The following is an 18,240-nucleotide window of genomic DNA, read 5'->3' on the forward strand; positions in this document are numbered from 1 at the left end:
GACCAAGCGTTTATATCAAAATCATTAAGTTTTTTATTAGCATGACACCTACAACCTTTTTTAAAATGTCCTTAATACGCTGTGTTTACTCCTCAATCAAGCAATCTTAATCAATCTGAATAAATCAACCCTATTGACCTAGATGTTTAATTTAGCCTTTATACCTGTCTTGTAGCCTACATGTGAACCATGTTTTGTCCATGTACCGATTCAACTTTTACATTTTTAATCAATAAAATATAAATTACAGAAGGATTTCAATGAGTTTATTATATTGTGCGAAAGGCAAACAAATACAGCCAATAAAACTAGTGCTAGAAGGTGTATATATATATATATTGTGTTTTAGATACGCATTTCACTTGATGCTTGTGATTTCTAAATGCACCATTAGATGGCGGTGCTGCAATACTTTTTCTCCTCGAGTTGATTTCGTTAAATTGAGACTAAATTCCCACTGCTTCGTGATAGTTATGCAGCAGTTAAATTTGATTGCAAATAACATTTATATGATCTTCGTTTCTTTTCACTGTCCTTACATTAATAGCAATATCTGTAACCTGCCATTCCATTTGATTGTTTAGCTATTAGTTTTTTTTAGAGTTGTAACTTTGGTGATTAAGTTAAAAGCAGTGGAAAAGGCGCAAAGACCTTGTATAGTAGCAGGTTGTAATTTTGGAACCACTGTTTACTTTTTCTCTTTCAATTTTAAGATGCTTATGCAACTAAAAAGTTTAACATTTTTCTAATATTATGGGTCCACAAAACTCTTAACAATTTGGTATAGCCTTATTATATTTTATACAGTTATATTTTAATTAAAATATAATTTATTTAAAATGCAATTTAAATATAATAGAATTGTCATTATAATTATTGTATTTTCTTTGTTTTATATAACTATAGCCTATTATATTTTATGTAATAATACTATACTTTTACTATATTATACTGTAATTGGAGTTTAACATTGAGATCGTCAGGATAATGTAGTTCCAAAGCGTTTCCTGCATGCATATTATTACATTAGGCTACTAAAGTGTGGACATTAAGGAATAAATGACTGCCGAAATACATGCTTTACAGAGATGAATTCCGACTTTCATTTCCAGATGTAAATATAGGCTATTCAAATACCTTATTTTCATTTAAGAGTTTGCATGAATGCACTCCAAAAATGGCAGGGAAAGTAGACTACATTTTGAAGTATATCCTTGCTGGGGCAGATCAGGAGGATCGGGGCGGAGTCACGAGCTGTCTAGTGTGATCGAGGCCTGTGACGCGTCAAATTGAGCGCACGAGCCAGTTTGCTGGACGTCCGGAGTTTTACTTGTGGATCATAGATTAGTGTAACCTCTCCAATGCTGCACAGGACTAACAGCAGCACAGTTAAAGGATAAAGGAGCACAACCACTGTAGGGAAATATCACGATGCAAATGGGTAAGTTCCTCTTGATCTGTTAGAACTAGTCTATAGCTAGTTTATAAAAAAAATCAAATGAATAGCCTAATCATAACTCTTAAAATGAAGGCTTTTTTATAGATGGTTCCATAATTTTTAACAGCCATGGAATGTACGTTCCACAAAAGCTTCATTATTGTTGAAAAAAGATCTTTAGATGTTCTGCACAGAAAAAAATGCTTCTTTTAAGAACTGTTCACTAAATATATATATTTTAGTTTTCTTAGTTTTTTTTAAGAGAGTAGGCCTACGATGCATCTTTCTTCTACAATTATGAAATGTGTGTAAATATTGTGTGTCTCCGGATTCTTAGAGCAAAAAATGGCACAAATCATATAGCCTAGGCTAGTCGAACTTTTTAGGCATCAATATATTGATAGAGTTTAACCCTAACCCTATAGCTCAAACATACATTAATAAAAATGTAGCATACTTTACAACCACACTCTCAGAAAATAAAGTACAGAATTGTACCTTTATGGGTACAATGGCTTGTCACTGGGGCTGTACCCTCAAGGTTACAGCTTTTGTACCCTTGGCATAGGCTTGGGAACATATATGTACCTTTTTGACCCTCAAAAATTTACCTTGAGGTCCAATCATAAGCCCTATGTGGTACGTTAGTGCAGATTGTACATTGGGGGACAGAAATGGACTGCTACCACTATTTCTGACAGTGCATGCGCTTTCATTCTTAAAAATAAATATTGATGGGGTTTTTATATCTACAAATTATCTAATATATATATATATATATATATATATATATATATATATATATATATATATATATACACACACACACACACACACAAACATTTTTGGTCTGCATTTGTCATTAGTTTTTGTTACACAAAATAATAAAGGCCAGAAAACCCCTTTAGTTTTAAAGCAACCACTAAATTAGTTCACAATAATATAGACAGGCTAATTAAAAGATTATTTGTTATCTTATTATTTTGAGTGTAGATTTAATTTACATAACAGCCTCAATAGTGCAAAAAAAACAGTATAGCTACTAAAATGATGGTACGACTAGTCTGTATTGGTTAGAAATAGAATCTGTTGAATAAACGGTGTTTGTTTGTTGCAGATCAGACGTACGGGGAGGTGAATCAGCTCGGCGGGGTGTTTGTCAACGGTCGGCCTCTTCCTAACGCGATCCGGGTCCGGATCGTCGAACTGGCGCAGCTCGGAATCAGGCCTTGCGACATAAGTCGACAGCTCCGGGTCTCTCATGGCTGTGTGAGCAAGATTCTGGCCAGATACAACGAGACCGGCTCCATTTTACCCGGTGCTATCGGTGGGAGTAAACCCCGGGTCACGACGCCAAACGTGGTGAGGAGCATAAGGGATTACAAACAGGGCGATCCTGGAATATTCGCTTGGGAAATACGCGACAGACTGCTGGCCGACGGAGTGTGTGACAAATACAACGTTCCGTCCGTGAGCTCCATCAGTCGCATTCTAAGAAACAAGATTGGGAACCTGTCTCAGCCGAGTCAGTACGACAGCAAACCCTCTCCGCCGCAGATCTCCTATAATCCCGTGTATCCTTACTCCTACCCGAACGCCATGTCCCCGACTGGCTCCAAACTGTGCAATCCTCCGGCTGTGTCTGTCAGCCTGTCCCGGGCCTGGCCCTCCGTTCACACCGTCAGCAACATATTAGGAATAAGAGCTTTTATGGACCCCGCAGGTAATCCACCTTCTATAGGCCTTCTATTCGGAGCCACTTATGATGCTGGCTTTGTGCGATTTTAACGATTAATGGAAATGTTATTCATTTATCAGATACTATAATTTTTGTGTCTTACCAGTTTGTCACCAAAAGTTCCAATATTGGAGAAATTGAAATGGAGAAGATGCATGAGGTGTTTGGGGAATAGGTCTATCTGGATTATTAGTGTTGCATTGCTTCTGCATTCTCGATGTATTCTGCTGTCTGGAGATTAAAAAGTTAGCTATTGATGTTTCTTTTTTTCTTCTTCTTTTTTATTTTTGGTTCTTCAGATCAGCTTTTAAAGCATGATTGCAGATAATAAAAAGAAAACGTTTTCTTATGGCACCAGGTATCACTGTGGGAATCTAATTTAATTTCATAAGCTAAAAAATTCCAACTCTCTCACAAGAGTCTGATCATGCATTTGTAGTTTCTGTTTCTAAATGTGATCAATGTTGTTTGCATAGGAAGCACGATTATTTTCAGACTGAGCCAATTTGAAGTTCAGTTCTTTATGGTTTTAATCCAAGATTAGCGCGTATATTGAAATCATAATATTTTATTACAATGCTATTTGTTGCTGTTGTTAACGTGCAGCAGCTTTATTTTAATTATATATATTTTAACAGCTCTTGCCGGAACAGAGAGTTACCAGCCCAAAATGGAGGACTGGACGGGCGTTAACAGACCTTCATTTCCTTCCGTTCACGGAGTCACCGGGATCGACAAACCCCCAATAGAAAGTGACATCAAGTACACACAGGTGCACTTTTATTTTATTGGTTTACTTATTTTAGAATATGCATAATTTACGTGTGCATGCTTAATTTCCAATTTTATGCACAATATAAAGAAGCGTTCTTTAAAATAAACTTTCCATGTTTTCGCAGAAGTTTGCTAAAGGTTCCACAAAGAATCTTTCAGAACCGTTTTGCTTAGTATGCAGAACATTTTAATAATTTGCAGAACCTTTTTTCCTCTATAAAGAACGTTTTGTGTAAAAAGGTTAAATGGATGTTAAATATGCAATCATAAATGCCAATAAATAATATTTATATCTGAGTGCAAGACATCTGTGCAAATGTTTTTAATTTTCATTATTTCTATAGTTTAGTCAAATTTGATCTTTTGAGTGTCATCGAATAATACTGCGTTGTTCTATTGATCACTGGTTAAAATGGATCACTAGTTTGATTGCATTTTGCATTTTATCATAATATAATTTTCTGTTTTTATGAATTAGGCTATTCGGTGTCGTTCTTTTTGGTGCAGATATAAAAAAAATCAAGATTATTTTTTACATTTTTAGGGTTCATCAAATTTATCGGGATATGTTCCTGCATGCGCGTACTCCGCCGCTAATCAGTACGGTGTTTACGGTGGACATCCGGGTAACTACGGGCACTGGCAGTCTCAGGGCGCGGGTCTCACCCATCCGAACACCGGAACCATGATACAGAGCCCGAACCTGCACAAAAACCCGCTCCGAGAAGGTAAGACTGAACACTCAATTATGAAAACCTCTACATGAAATTAAAACAAAAATAAAAAGAAGTAGAATAAATGTTGCAAAAACATACACAAAATGGACATTTTGATTGAAAAGAATATAATAATTATGCATTAAAACTTACTTTGTAAACTGTAATATATATTTAAATTTATAGGCTTTGCTGTAAAATATAGTGTAAATAATAATATATTATTAGGAAATCAATATGTACACGTTTTCGATCAAATGTTACATTTTTATAGCTTGTTTAAGTGAAACGAATTCCCTGCATAAACCATCATATTTGTTTATATTTAATAAAAAATAGTCTTTCACTATGTAATTCTTATTGTGTGCAATGGAGTGTTTTATATTGCATTTTATGTTATTTAGTTCATGTTTTTGGCATTATTACATGTTAGGTAAAAAAAATGTTGGCCTGAATGTAAGTCGCTTTGGATAAAAGCGTCTGCTAAATGCATACATTAATTTATTTCCACGTGTTACTCTGACGTCATATTTTAGGCCAATTTTAATGAAGTTTTATGACATGGCCTTCCATTGTACCACTGCTGCCAGTGTAGCTTAAATGTACCCCAAAAATACAGTGTAGGTCACACTGACATTGTAAAGGAAGTATAGACTTAACAAACATCTTGTTTGCTATAAACACTCCTCTCTTTTGGCTCCAGCTGTAGAAAGAAAGAGTCCTCTGAGCAAACAGCAGCACGAGGGTCTGAGCACCATTCATGGACTCTCATCAGAGTCATAAGAACACAGAGAAACCAGAAACAACTAAAAATCACCTGTTCATCCTTCATGAGCAGCTTCAAGGACTCACTCAGCAGTAACTTCTGGATAGATAAAACACACAACTGAATGTTTCACACCATTAAGAAAAAGTGGGATCTGAAGCTGTGGAAATACCACAGAGGATTTCTGCAATATTTGCAGTAGATTTTCTTTCTCGTTCTTTGGTGCAAATAAATATAGCGTCAGGCTGTTGTTATAAATGGGCTGCAATTTGTTGGAATATTTTCTTGTGAGCAAAGCAACATTGTTAGAGGGGAAATGAAATGAAACTGTCCATGTCATTGCATTTTCGTGTCTATATGATATTGAATGGCCTATAGAGTAATACACACATGCATATCTATTTTTATAAATTCATTTCTGCTTAATAAAGCCATGTCAAAAGTGAACTGTCTTTTTGCGTGTCATCAATTTTATGGCTGATTTCTTCTCAACGGTCACAGATAACATGTTTACAGAGAGATTATGTGGGATTTTGCTGTCGATGTTTGTTCACGTGACAGAAGATCTGCTTGCGGACAACCATAAAAATAAACAGATAGACGATCATATCAAACTGTTGCAACAAGTCAGTTAGTGTCACCTAAAATGTAAAAGTTTATACGATAAATTATGGTCAAAATATATTATTAAGTGAAAATAAAAAATTACTAAATTAAGAAAGTAATGCGATCATAGATGCCTTAACGTGACTTAAGAAATAGTAAAACAGCTAGGATACATATCCATACAGGATATATATTTTTTTACTTTTTTATGTTACTTAAATGTTGAGTTAATACAGTTTTATTTGCTCAGTACAATTTTAACCTTGTTAATGATATTGGGGAAAAAACATCCTTAAAGCGATAGGCTATTGCAATGTAATTAATTTGGAGTAGCCTAGGCTATAGTTTAACCTATTTATAACTTCACATTTTCATTTTTAGCAAATAAAAATAGGCCTAATTATAGTAGGCTAGTAACAAAGTCTAAAAAGTGAGGCTTTACATTTGACGGTTTAGCGATTTTTTTTGGTTTATACATTTGAGCTAGACTGAATTCAGCACTTCAAAATCCTGAGATATGTTCATTATTATTAGATATATATATTATTATTGAATTATTATTTTTATTATTGTTTACCCCTATTACGCATGCACAGTTATGTTGTCTGCCGCTTTAAATGCCAGCACTAGTTAAGGATGGATGGATTCTGCCTTCTGTCAGCTGTTTTTAGCGTTCATCAGTTTGACAAAAATCGTTTGAAAGTGATTCCAAAAATATTTTTCCATATCTTGTGTCCTAATCATTAGCTTGCATCATTACATTCCCTATCATTATCTTTAGTATTTTTAGTATCTTTGAACTTCCGCTGTAAAGGGGCGGAGCTAGATCAAGTCTATTAAAGCTACAGAGTTATAGTTTTCGCTCTAAGTATATACGGGCTATAAAGGGACAATACTATTATCATCGAAATTCTGTTATCATTTACTCACATTCAAGCTGTATGATTATAATAATGTTACACACACACACACACACACACACACATATATATATATATAGAGAGAGAGAGAGAGAGAGAGAGAGAGAGGAATATGGGTAACTCCACTGACTGGTCCCCATTCACTTTCAATGTTTTTTTTCCAAGTCAATGGGGACCAGCAACTTTTCGTTAAACCACATTCTTTCAAATATCTTCCATTATGTTCAACAGCATAAAGAACCTCATGTAAGTTTGGGAAATCATGGGGGTGAGGAAATTATGACAGAATTTACATTTTTGGGTGAACTATCCCTTTAGTCTTGGCCTATCGGGTGAGATGTAGAAGCACCCTATTAGACCAACCTAATGCTTCTACATGTGTTTTTAGTTTATAAACCCCAGTTTTCAATAAAACAAACTAAAACAGACTTAAATATGAAAGAGTCGGAAATTATCCATAAGTTTAATTGCCAATTTAAACACAAGCTATACTATTTGTAAATCTAAGCTTATGCATCAGTTGCCATGCTAGCAAACTTTTTATGCCACCCTGCTCTTGTTTAGCAGAATATGTGTATGTTCTCATCTGAGTGAATTATTGGTCCTTATCTGTCCCGTCTAGAGCTTCTTCTTTCTTACTTTTTCAAAGCTTAATTCTTGTGTTAGCTCAGGCATGTCCTGCAGGTAACGTGAGATGTAACATGGTCCAGTTGCAAACATCTCTATCTGAATGTGGGTGTGCAGCACTCTATGCCGAGGTGACGTGAGCCTTTAAGTAGCTCTCAATAATGGCTCGGCTCAATGCACCAAAGGGTTTTACAATCACATAAGCACAAATAAGCAAAATTGCAAGTTATATTGTGTTACAACAATGTTTTTGAATATTGTGGACTGTTTATGGCCCTGCAGTCAAAGTGTTGCAATGAAGCTTTATATAAACCATATATTTAAAAATCTGGAATCTTTTCATTTAGAGATGGAAAAAAAATATTATTATTATTATTATGAAAACGTGTATACTGAAGGCATCAAAACTATGAATTAACACATGTGGAATTATGTATGGAATTATATACATAACAAAAAAGTGTGAAACAAATGAAAATATGTCATATTGTAGGTTCTTCAAAGTAGCCACCTTTTGCTTTGATTACTGCTTTGCACACTCTTGGCTTTCTCTTGATGAGCTTCAAGAGGTAGTCACCTGAAATGGTCTTCCAACAGTCTTGAAGGAGTTCCCCGAGAGATGCTTAGCACTTGTTGGCCCTTTTGCCTTCTGTCTGCGGTCCAGCTCACCCCTAAACCATATGGATTGGGTTCAGGTCCGGTGACTGTGGAGGCCAGGTCATCACCCCATCACTCTCCTTCTTGCTCAAATAGCCCTTGATGCCTTCAGTGTGAATCTAAAATTTTCATAGTCATGAAAATAAAGAAAACTCTTTGAATGAGAAGGTGTGTCCAAACTTTTGGTCTGTACTGTATATATATATATATATATATATATATATATATATACATTTTTCTCAATTTATTTTCCATAATAAAAAAACCTTTAGTTGATAATTAAATATCACTGGTAATAATAATTTGTCATGAAAATATGAAATTCTTTTACTCAAATAATTTTGTTAAAAGAGAGTTAAACAAAATGATAACATATTTTATCAAATAAAATATATTATATTTTTATGTATTATATATGAAAACTACATGCCACTTATAATAAATATAATTATATATATTTATATATAAATGTGTAATGTTTATAAAAAATTAAAATTTATACAATTTAATCTAAAGATGTTTATAATATATTTCAAATTATATTAAATAATTATGTATAGATTAAATGCTGATAATACAATTTGTAATGAAAACGTTTGTATTAAATTTGAAAAAATACAAAATATAACACCTCAGACTTTTGGACCCCACTGTATACAAAGGAGTTTAAAGCATCATGATACTCATATCATTGTGTTATTTTAAGACTTTGCAGGCAAACAAAGAGCCGGTAAAAAATCACATGACATCTTTTAAAAAGCGTATCCATGTCTCAGACATAATCCTACATAAAATCCTAATTTTCAGTGAGCACGCTCACAGCATCACAAGAAGAGACAAACGATAAAGGTTGAAGGTAATTATGGGGTATTATGGTACATGCCTTGTTGTGTAAAACCAGTTTAGACTTTTGTTAGTTATGATTGAAACCTTGAAACATCATTAATCTTGTCCAAGTCAAACGTGATTAAACGCAGTACACAGCTCTACTTCAGGCCACAGGGTTTGAATGTCTCTGAGCAGTGCAGACAGCAGGCGCCGGGAGATGCACTATACAGTCAGAGCGTGAAACCACAGCCTGAAGTCTCCTGCCTTACTGCTGTCTTATGTGTAGGACTAGATATCACACGCTCATTCAAAAGCACCACACACATTCAACACCACACGCACATCTATTCAAATAAAACTACATAAAACACAAACAAAATGACAAAATACACACAGTTTTGGTTTCAGAGTAACTCAAAGGGTCTTAGTCAATCCTCAACAATGACACAAGGCCTCAAGTGTGTATCTCATAGACCAACTGATGAGTTGCTGTATAATTGTGCATTGGATAAAATAATAAATAGGCTTATCAAATTTTAAAAGGGAGGAGGAAACACTTCCCGCATCTTTTGTCACTGCTGACGTCAAAAGTTTCATGTCCAATCAAACGATGCAGTACTTTGACGCCAGTTCAACTTGGCAAGGTTGTTGCATGACAAGCCTTCATCTTCAAAAACAATCAAGTAAAATTAAAAAAATGTCCTGTTAATTACAGGTTTACTGGCAATGTGGATGAACATGTTTTGTGTTTACCACAATGTGTTTTGTATGGTATGTTGGCCATTGTAGACATTTGCAAAAAAAACAAAAATCACTTTATGCATTTGGCAGATGCAGAATATGGATATTTTTTTACACGAAATGTAAGCTGAAATATTCTTCACAAAAAAAAAAAAAAAAAAAAACTATTGAAATAATTTTTTAATTGTTGTATATGTTTATTATATATATATATATATATATATATATATATATATATATATATATATAAAACTAAAACTAAATTATTGGGGCTATGAGGTTCATTATAATATTTTTTGTTTGATTGATTTTAAATATTTTTTATTTATTTTGTATGACAAACAATTTTGTCACATGCAGCCACTTGATGTCTAATGCATAAAATGCAATTAATTTTATTTTTAATAATAATAATAAAAAAAATGTTCATAAAATGTGCCTCCAAAGTTCATGAGAATACTATTCTTTTAAAAGTTTGATTTAAAAATATATATATAAAAGCATTCCATTTTGCATTAAAAAATTTTGTCACAGCCACTAGATGTCCAATGCATTTTTATAATAATAAAAAAGTATACACACATGCACACACACACACACAAACATACACACACACACATATATATATATATATATATATATGAAGTCCAATAAAAAAATTATAAAAAACATTTGATTTGGATGTATGAAATTAATTTGTCAAGGTGATGTCTGGTTTGCAAATGAATCATTCTTTTAAAATCATTTAAAATTGCATTACATCATTACATTTTGTCTAATCCAAAATCATAAGTGTTTGCTTTTAATTTACATGCATTTAGCAGACATTTATATCTGAAGTGATGTACATTAGTGACTTGCATTTGGACATTGAAATGTGAGCTGAAACACTGGTGTGTTACTTCCCCATTCATTCATAAAACACATCCTGATGTGGAGCTTCATGGGAAATGAGCTAATGGATGCTCAGCAGTTTAGGGTTACTCTGTTTGTCGAGCACTCACTTGTGTGTGTGTGTGTGTGTTGCATATCTATTTCTGTTGTTTAGCCCGTCTTGGTCTTCAAACCCAGTGTCTTCTATACACTCTCTGTTTACTCTTACAGCTGCTGCGGTCACCAGTGGTTCTGATACATGCTCAGAAATGTTGTGTTTGTTTGGGTGGTATGGAGGCATGGCTTTGAAAGATGACTGGACTAACTGACCTTTAAGAAGCCCGACATACAAAAAAATATGAATTATTGCCCAGGGTTTTATGAGGTTACATTAAGCTTCAGAAGAAAGAGTAGAGGTTGAATTTGTTTTAGTTGTGGTTTGTGTTCGAGCCAGGCTGCTTGCAAAAGCTGCATGATGGTGCTTAGAATATTTGCATGATATAAACTGGAATTTCCTCAAAAAAGAGCATCTAAATTGTTCAGAAAATGCTGGAAATGTAAAGCTTGTTTAAAACTGTTTAATTTTCTGATCTAGCAAAAGCCAAACATTCTGTACGTTTAGTGCTCTCAAGTAACTGAAGTACAAAAATCCTCCCGTCTGAACATCAACCCACCATATATGGCTTCACTGTGTCCCATAATGCACTGCTCCCAATGTTAACAGCTTCCTCATCTGTAGGCAATGCAAAAAACAGATGCGAAACACTACAGCGTTATGCCAGTGTTTCTCCATAATGAGCTCTGTCATAATCCAGATGTCGAGATGTAAAAATAAGAAAATGTAGAAGAAAGATTACATATTTCTGCATTACAAACATTTTGTAATATATTATGCAAATATATATAAATTATAGTGTTAATCATGTTAATCAATGGACAATTGTTGGTGATTTTTCTACACACACCCACACACAAATATTAATATTGTTTTATATAAATGAGATGTTATTGAAGTTTACTATAGATTAATATTATAGTTTTTATATTTACATATTTTATGTTTTCATTTTAATTTCAGTTAAGGTTTTAGTAATTTTGAATGTGTTTATTTTTTTAAATGTCTAATTTAAATAAAGAAAATCGTTCTAGTTATTTTAGTACATAAAGTTATATATAGTTATATATATAGCTAGTATTATTAGTAAATTATTATTAGAAACACATAATTTGTATATACAGAAATGATTATGTAAATATATTAATTATATAATATTGTACAGAAATGCATAGGCACAACGTTTTTATATTTATACCAATATTTGTCTGCAAAACTAATTTCAAGCATTTCAAGTGGAAGCCTTTACATCTCAGTGTCTTTCAGATCATTCAGTCAAGTGTATCCAAACACTGGGCTGGTATTATGTTATAGTATTTTGCAATAATAAATTAAAGTCTGTCTTTCCATAGAAGCAATTGACTAACAGATTACATTCTCCTGAAGAAAAAAAAATCAAATCACGCCTTTGCTTGTCATAAGGCATTCTGAGACAGACCGTGCTGTCAACAGTGCTTTAATTTAAGGTGGGTCTATTTCAAAATCATCTACCATGATTGAAAGACTTGGACAAGAGCTTTTTGTGGTCATGTGACACCGCGTTCTGTTTCATCTTTTGCACTGACTCTCTGCTGACCTCGGAAGAGTGTTTCATTTGTAACGGTGGATGGCAACCGTCAAACTCGTTTTGCCACCGCAGCGACACGACTGTCTCTAATCTGAGCTCCACTAAACTCAGTCTGCACATCAGACAAAAGAAAGAAAGAAATGCAAAGAAAAGCGAAGTATTGAGATGCTTTTCATTGATGTCATTGTGTTGATTGCTCCTGAAAACAAGGTGTAAATATGTCTGCAAGTCAAAAGCATATTTAATGAAAAGCTGCACGCACACATGAACTAAACTGATTGCTATCTCCTCCTGAGGAGAGAAAATTCAAGTTTTGACTGTAATCGGGAAATTCCATCTCAACTTACTGGCTGACGAATATCTCAGGCCACCGATATGGAAGTGGTGCACTTTACACCTCCCAAATTAAAAATAAAATAAAAATAAAAATATGTGCGTCAGTGTGTGCACTGAAACATCATGATTTTGAATTTCTGGTAGTTTAATGCAACACCCTCCCCCTCAAAAAAAAAAAAATAATAATAATAGTAGTAATAAATAAATGAAATAAATAAATTAACATACAATTTAATATAAAACAAATAAGTAAATAAATACAACACAAAAACTAAATAAAATAATTATATAAAATGAAATAATAATGAAAATAACAACAAAAAACTAAAATAAAAATAAATAAAACAAAAACAGAATAAAAATAAAATAAAATACTTCATGGGATGAAAATGAGACAATTCCAATTAAATATTTTTAAAGGGTTGGGCAATTTAGAAGTTCTAAGTAAAAAATGTGTCTGTCTAAAAGTCCAATCGAGTCACACTTCCGCAGATCATTTACTTCAGACTGAAAAATCTGTCATCATCCACCCACTCTTGTGTCACTTGAAAGTTTTCCTGATTGAACAAAAAGGAGCTATTATCAAAATGTCATGTTTTTCAAGGTTTTTCAAGGTCAGGTGCAGTTTTAGTTGTATTAAGAGAAACACAACGTAGGCTATATGTTTTGGGTGTCCTTCAACACTAAAGAAAAAGTGTTTAAATTGTGAACCAGCTACTAAACTGTTAAAAGTTTATTTTGCTTTACTCTTTGGTCATGTCTTAACTCTCCTATATAGGCAAAAAAAATAGAGCCCTCAACTGGTGACCTTAAAAAAGTGCATGACGCCCTGTGTGTGTCCCATTTTACCTTATCAGCAGCTCTGAGCTGCTGCACTGATGGCAGTGACTGATAGAAGAGAGTGTTGTATGTAACCAACCCACCCCCAACCTCATGGAAATGAACCAGGGAACAGATCACAGCCAATACCCGCCGAGAAGCTGACTTTACCCTGCCGTGCCACACAGCACGGCCCCATTCCTCCATTTCCCACTTCACTTTATCACCAGCCTTGGTGAACAACAGTGAACAATTACAGGGGCACAGCACTGAGTCTCTAATAGCTCCATTAGCCGGAGCGAGTCGTTTCTGACGCTGGTTTAATCCGAATCCATCAGTGCTGAGACGGCACATTCTGTAGCTCTGAATCAGAAAGGCTGTAGATTTCTTGAAATAGATTCAGCAAAATGCAAACTCAAGTGTTTTATACACAATTATGATTGTATCTGTGTTTTTTCCCCCTCTCTCTGACATTAGTTGGGTTTAAATCTGTGCTGATCTAGGTCTCTTTTTATGTTTGTATATAGTACGTGTTCACAAACATGTGCCAGGCAATTCGAAACACGCTGTGTTGCAGGACGTGGTGGTAGTAAGGGAGTTGGCATATATCTAAAAATCTCTATGAACAAAGGAATATTAAAACGTGGATAAATCAGCAGACTTTATCCAGCCTGAAAGAGCTGTGAAGCTCCGCCCTCTCACCTAACACGTGATTGTTCTGTTCGAAACAAGCAATTCAGTCTTTGCTGCGTTACATAAACAATCTAATTTCGGTTGATGCTGCCTTCTTTATCCTTTTTTATAACTTTTCTTTTTTTGTTCGCACTCAAGCCGCATAGCATGGGTTCATTCGTTCCACACTAAAGGAAAAGGAAAATCATTGACTATAATGTCGCATAAAAAATGCATGCATAAATATGAAAATATTGTGTGCATATGTAGATATAGGAAAGGTTTGAGAATTTTTTCTCAATCACTGCTAATATAGTGAGAGTCAGTGTACAGTGTCTCTAATCCATCTTTAATTCACATTTAAATTGAGGTCAGTGTTAACAGCATGTAAGGCACAATCAAGTGGGTCTCATGTGGAGACGGCCCTTGAATCTGTTTCCTCTCTCGTGAAACCTGAACCTTCAGCATCGACAGACAGGTGAGTGACCGAGCCACTCCTCATTCCCAGAGGACCTCTAAAAGCTTCACTCCTAATCCCTAAACTAAATATTTTCAGATTACTTTGTCTGTTGATGCACTGAGGATCTGCCTTTCCAGAAAATCTCTGGAGATTAAGATATCAGGAATGTTCAGGTGGAAACGTGAAGGTGAAGATCATGACTGAGATGTAAAGGAAAGCAAAGACACCTAGAGGAAAAGGGTATTGCTCCGATCTCAGGGGATTTATGTTTAATTTAAATCTCAATTTTGCCTCTTTGAGGTCTTTTTCTCAGGAGAATATGAAAGCAGGAGACTTCTCCATTTCATCTCATTGCAGTCTCTTAAAAATAAAGATTCTTTATTGGCACTGAGGGTTCCATTTAGAACCTTTCAAAATCCATGGAACCCTTTCCACTGGACAAAAGGTTCTTTTTTGTGGAAAAACGTCCCTTAGATTAATAAAATGTTCTTCACATTAGGAAAAACAATTCTTTTAAGACTTGTTCTCTGAAAGGTTCTTCAGTGGCACCATGAATGTTTCTTCTATGCGAAATCTTTTTTTTTTTTGTGTGCAGAAGACGCATGGATTGTTGTGTCGGTGGACATACTTCTCATGATCACTTCATTATTCTTCAAATAGACTGAATAAAATGTTAGTGTCTCATGTGAAGCCAATAGTCTTCATCTGATCCGTCATTTGTGTTTGCGCAGAGTCAGTGTGGATGTGTTGTTTCCTCTCAGCCCATCAGCTCTGAATGGGTTCTGTGTACACACTGGTGTGAGAGAGATGCATCGAATGGGGGCTCATTCAGGACCTGCAGTGGAGGAGGATGTTTTCAGCCCTTCTGGGTGGTACTGTGGACGCCCCCTGATGTAGATAGTATTGTTAATGTGAAAAGGTGATGTGTTACAAAAGAAAAGAAGGAAGGCCGAGAGAGATGCATGCTGGGATACATGTGCAGGTAAACTGTCTGTAGCATCGGCCCTCTTTGGATCTCAAGAGACTTATCACACAACTATAGTGATCAGTAGATGAAATCACACACCCAAATCCTTAGACATGCACATACACATCTAATGCTTTATTTGCTTTCACATTTAAATCAGATATCTGGGAGATATTTGGGAACTATATGTTAAGAGTATCATAATGTTAAGGACTTTTAAATAGGCTGAGAATTAGACAAGTGTGTCAACTGTTAATATCACTGACACAAAACTGTCTTTGACTGATCAAAAGGTCTCAAAGGGAATAAATTAATATCAATTAATAATGTTAAACATAAATAGCAAATAGCAAATAAAAAAATAGCATTATCTTGGTCAGTGATGCAAAAAGAGGAACTAATCTGACAAGTAAATTAAAATGTTGGCAAGAAATGTATTAATTAATAAACTGCATGATAATAGTGTAATTTTTAATATTATACTATTTTATTTTAAAGTTTTCAAAAGCGAAATCCATGCATTAGCTCAATATGTCCAAACATTTGCCTAAATCTCACTGATTTGAAACTCTGTCAAAGCACTTCCAGACTGCTTTAGACAGTAAAGGTGTGGGAAGAGAGGCAGTAAAGCCTTTAAGACATTAAAAAGAGAGACTGATTAACCACAGGTGACATAAGTGCCTTTCACATGCATATTCTTCTGCTGGTCTTCTACTTGATTGAGTTTTAATATGGTCAAAGTTCAGGAAAATGGTGACATGTTCTTGCCAAAATCTAGCTTTGATTAGACTCACTGTCAGCACTATAATATACCATACAAAAATTAACCTTGTTTTAACTACACTAACCACAGTTTAACCATGGTATTTGTAGTAAAACTGTGTTCCAAATATGCCAAAAAACATGATTACTATACTTTTACTATAATAAAACCATGGTTAATTTACGTAAAGGATTCTCTATTTAACAGTAATGCACAGTAGTGAAATGGCAGCGTTGCTATTTTTAAATCATATAGCTTTTAGTAGTGGAATTGTTTTTAATATATAGCTAGGGATCAGCAAACAAAAGGAGTGTATATTATGTTAAACTGACTGTTTAGACTCAAAACATGTGATGTCTGATCCAGGAATCGATTAATCTTCTCAATCATTTAACTTTGAATGTTTGCCACAAATCTCAAATCAGGCCACGCCCTCCCAATTATCAGTTCGGAGGTGCAAATCAGGCTTAGATCGACCTTAAAATCTTCAAGTGTGTGGCCAGCCTAAGTTTAAGTTTGAATCGATCGAAGCTGTTCTAATGTAAATGACTCACTCACTCAACTGAATCATTTCCACGCACATTCAGCCATGTCCTCAGCTCTGCCAGGTACGTACTACTCTTGCCAGTTGTATGAAATTAATAAGCAAAATAGAAAAAAAGTGTAAAATAAGCACTTAAATATTTACTTTTCTTCAGTTTGAAGATGCAGCGGCTTTTACATCGAAAATACCCAACACTTATTCAGATGAGGCACGGGTATGCAAACTGAAAGCTTTGCTGCTTGTACAATTGGTAATGATTGTATGTTGGTTTAAACCAGTATATCACTGCCAAATAAAACCCTAGAAAAAACAACCACCCATAACACTAGAAACTGCATCGCCTGTTCAGTAATATGACATTCTAGAATTAATCTGAACTTTAACATTCTAAAGTGTTAAAGTAATTCTAAAAACAGAATGTTGGTGTTTCGTATGCGTTGCTAATGTATTTAAACTTTACATTTCTTAAGGATGGAATACACTACACGATTTTTAAAATCTGACCAGATTTTTAAACACTGGACTGACTTTCTAATAGAAAAACTGGTCATCATACATTAAAACGGCTGAGGATCATACACTACCAGAATTTAAAGTCATACCGATTAAAATGAACTCATGCAGAAAAATGTGCCTTGTTGCTAGAAGAAGCATGACAAATAAAAACAATACGCATTCTAAAATCGGCTTAAAATATCAAACATGTTTGATATACTCCAACTGGACAGTATATCAATGGGTGGTGCTAGCGCAGTGGATAAGACACATGTCTTTGGTGTGAGAGACCCGGGTTCGAATGCACTGTGAGACACCAATGTGTCCCTGAGCAAGACACTTAACCCCTAGTTGCTCCAGAGGTGTGCGACCTCTGACATATGTGGCAATTGTAAGTCGCTTTGGATAAAAGCGTCAGCTAAGTGAATAAATGTGAATGTAAATGGACAGACCCATCGTCTGAAGTAAAATCATCCACTACACAATGTTCTATGAAAACTGTCGGCTCAGATCTGCAGACTGGTTAGGACTTTCAGCAACTAGCGTCAACCTATCCAAACTGTAAATCGTAAATGCAGGGACTGAAATATTTTTGTATTTATTGTGTGGGATGTTTGAATACATGTGGTAACTGATGAATTTCTGCACATGAAAGTATAAACATTTGAAAATGTCAGGAGATCACAGAAAGTCAGTGTTTGACCTTGCTGTTTTATTGAAAGTTTAACCATTAAATGAGCCAATAAGAGTGCATGTTTAAGTCATTTCAAGTGTTTTCAATGAGGCATTTTGTTATTTTTTTTCCTTTAAATGGACAC

At 34.6% G+C, this 18,240-nt stretch overlaps 1 protein-coding gene across 1 annotated transcript; it reads left to right on the forward strand.

The window, feature by feature from the left end:
• Positions 1-1,285: 1,285 nt before the first annotated feature.
• On the forward strand, positions 1,286-5,879 carry LOC132092113 (paired box protein Pax-1-like). Its single transcript, XM_059498200.1, has 5 exons — positions 1,286-1,441; positions 2,556-3,161; positions 3,815-3,948; positions 4,495-4,678; positions 5,370-5,879. Exons 1-5 carry the CDS (start codon positions 1,432-1,434, stop codon positions 5,447-5,449), a joined length of 1,014 nt encoding a protein of 337 aa, XP_059354183.1. The 5' UTR covers positions 1,286-1,431; the 3' UTR covers positions 5,450-5,879.
• Positions 5,880-18,240: the final 12,361 nt, after the last annotated feature.

This window comes from Carassius carassius, chromosome 18 (genome assembly GCF_963082965.1).
Source record: "Carassius carassius chromosome 18, fCarCar2.1, whole genome shotgun sequence".
Classification (NCBI taxonomy): domain Eukaryota; kingdom Metazoa; phylum Chordata; class Actinopteri; order Cypriniformes; family Cyprinidae; genus Carassius; species Carassius carassius.

Bases quoted from the DNA above. Each gene is read 5' to 3' on its own strand.
- LOC132092113 (XM_059498200.1), top strand. The intron at 3,949-4,494 runs GTGCACTTTTAT...TTACATTTTTAG, and splicing joins GTGACATCAAGTACACACAG to GGTTCATCAAATTTATCGGG. The intron at 4,679-5,369 runs GTAAGACTGAAC...TTTTGGCTCCAG, and splicing joins CAAAAACCCGCTCCGAGAAG to CTGTAGAAAGAAAGAGTCCT.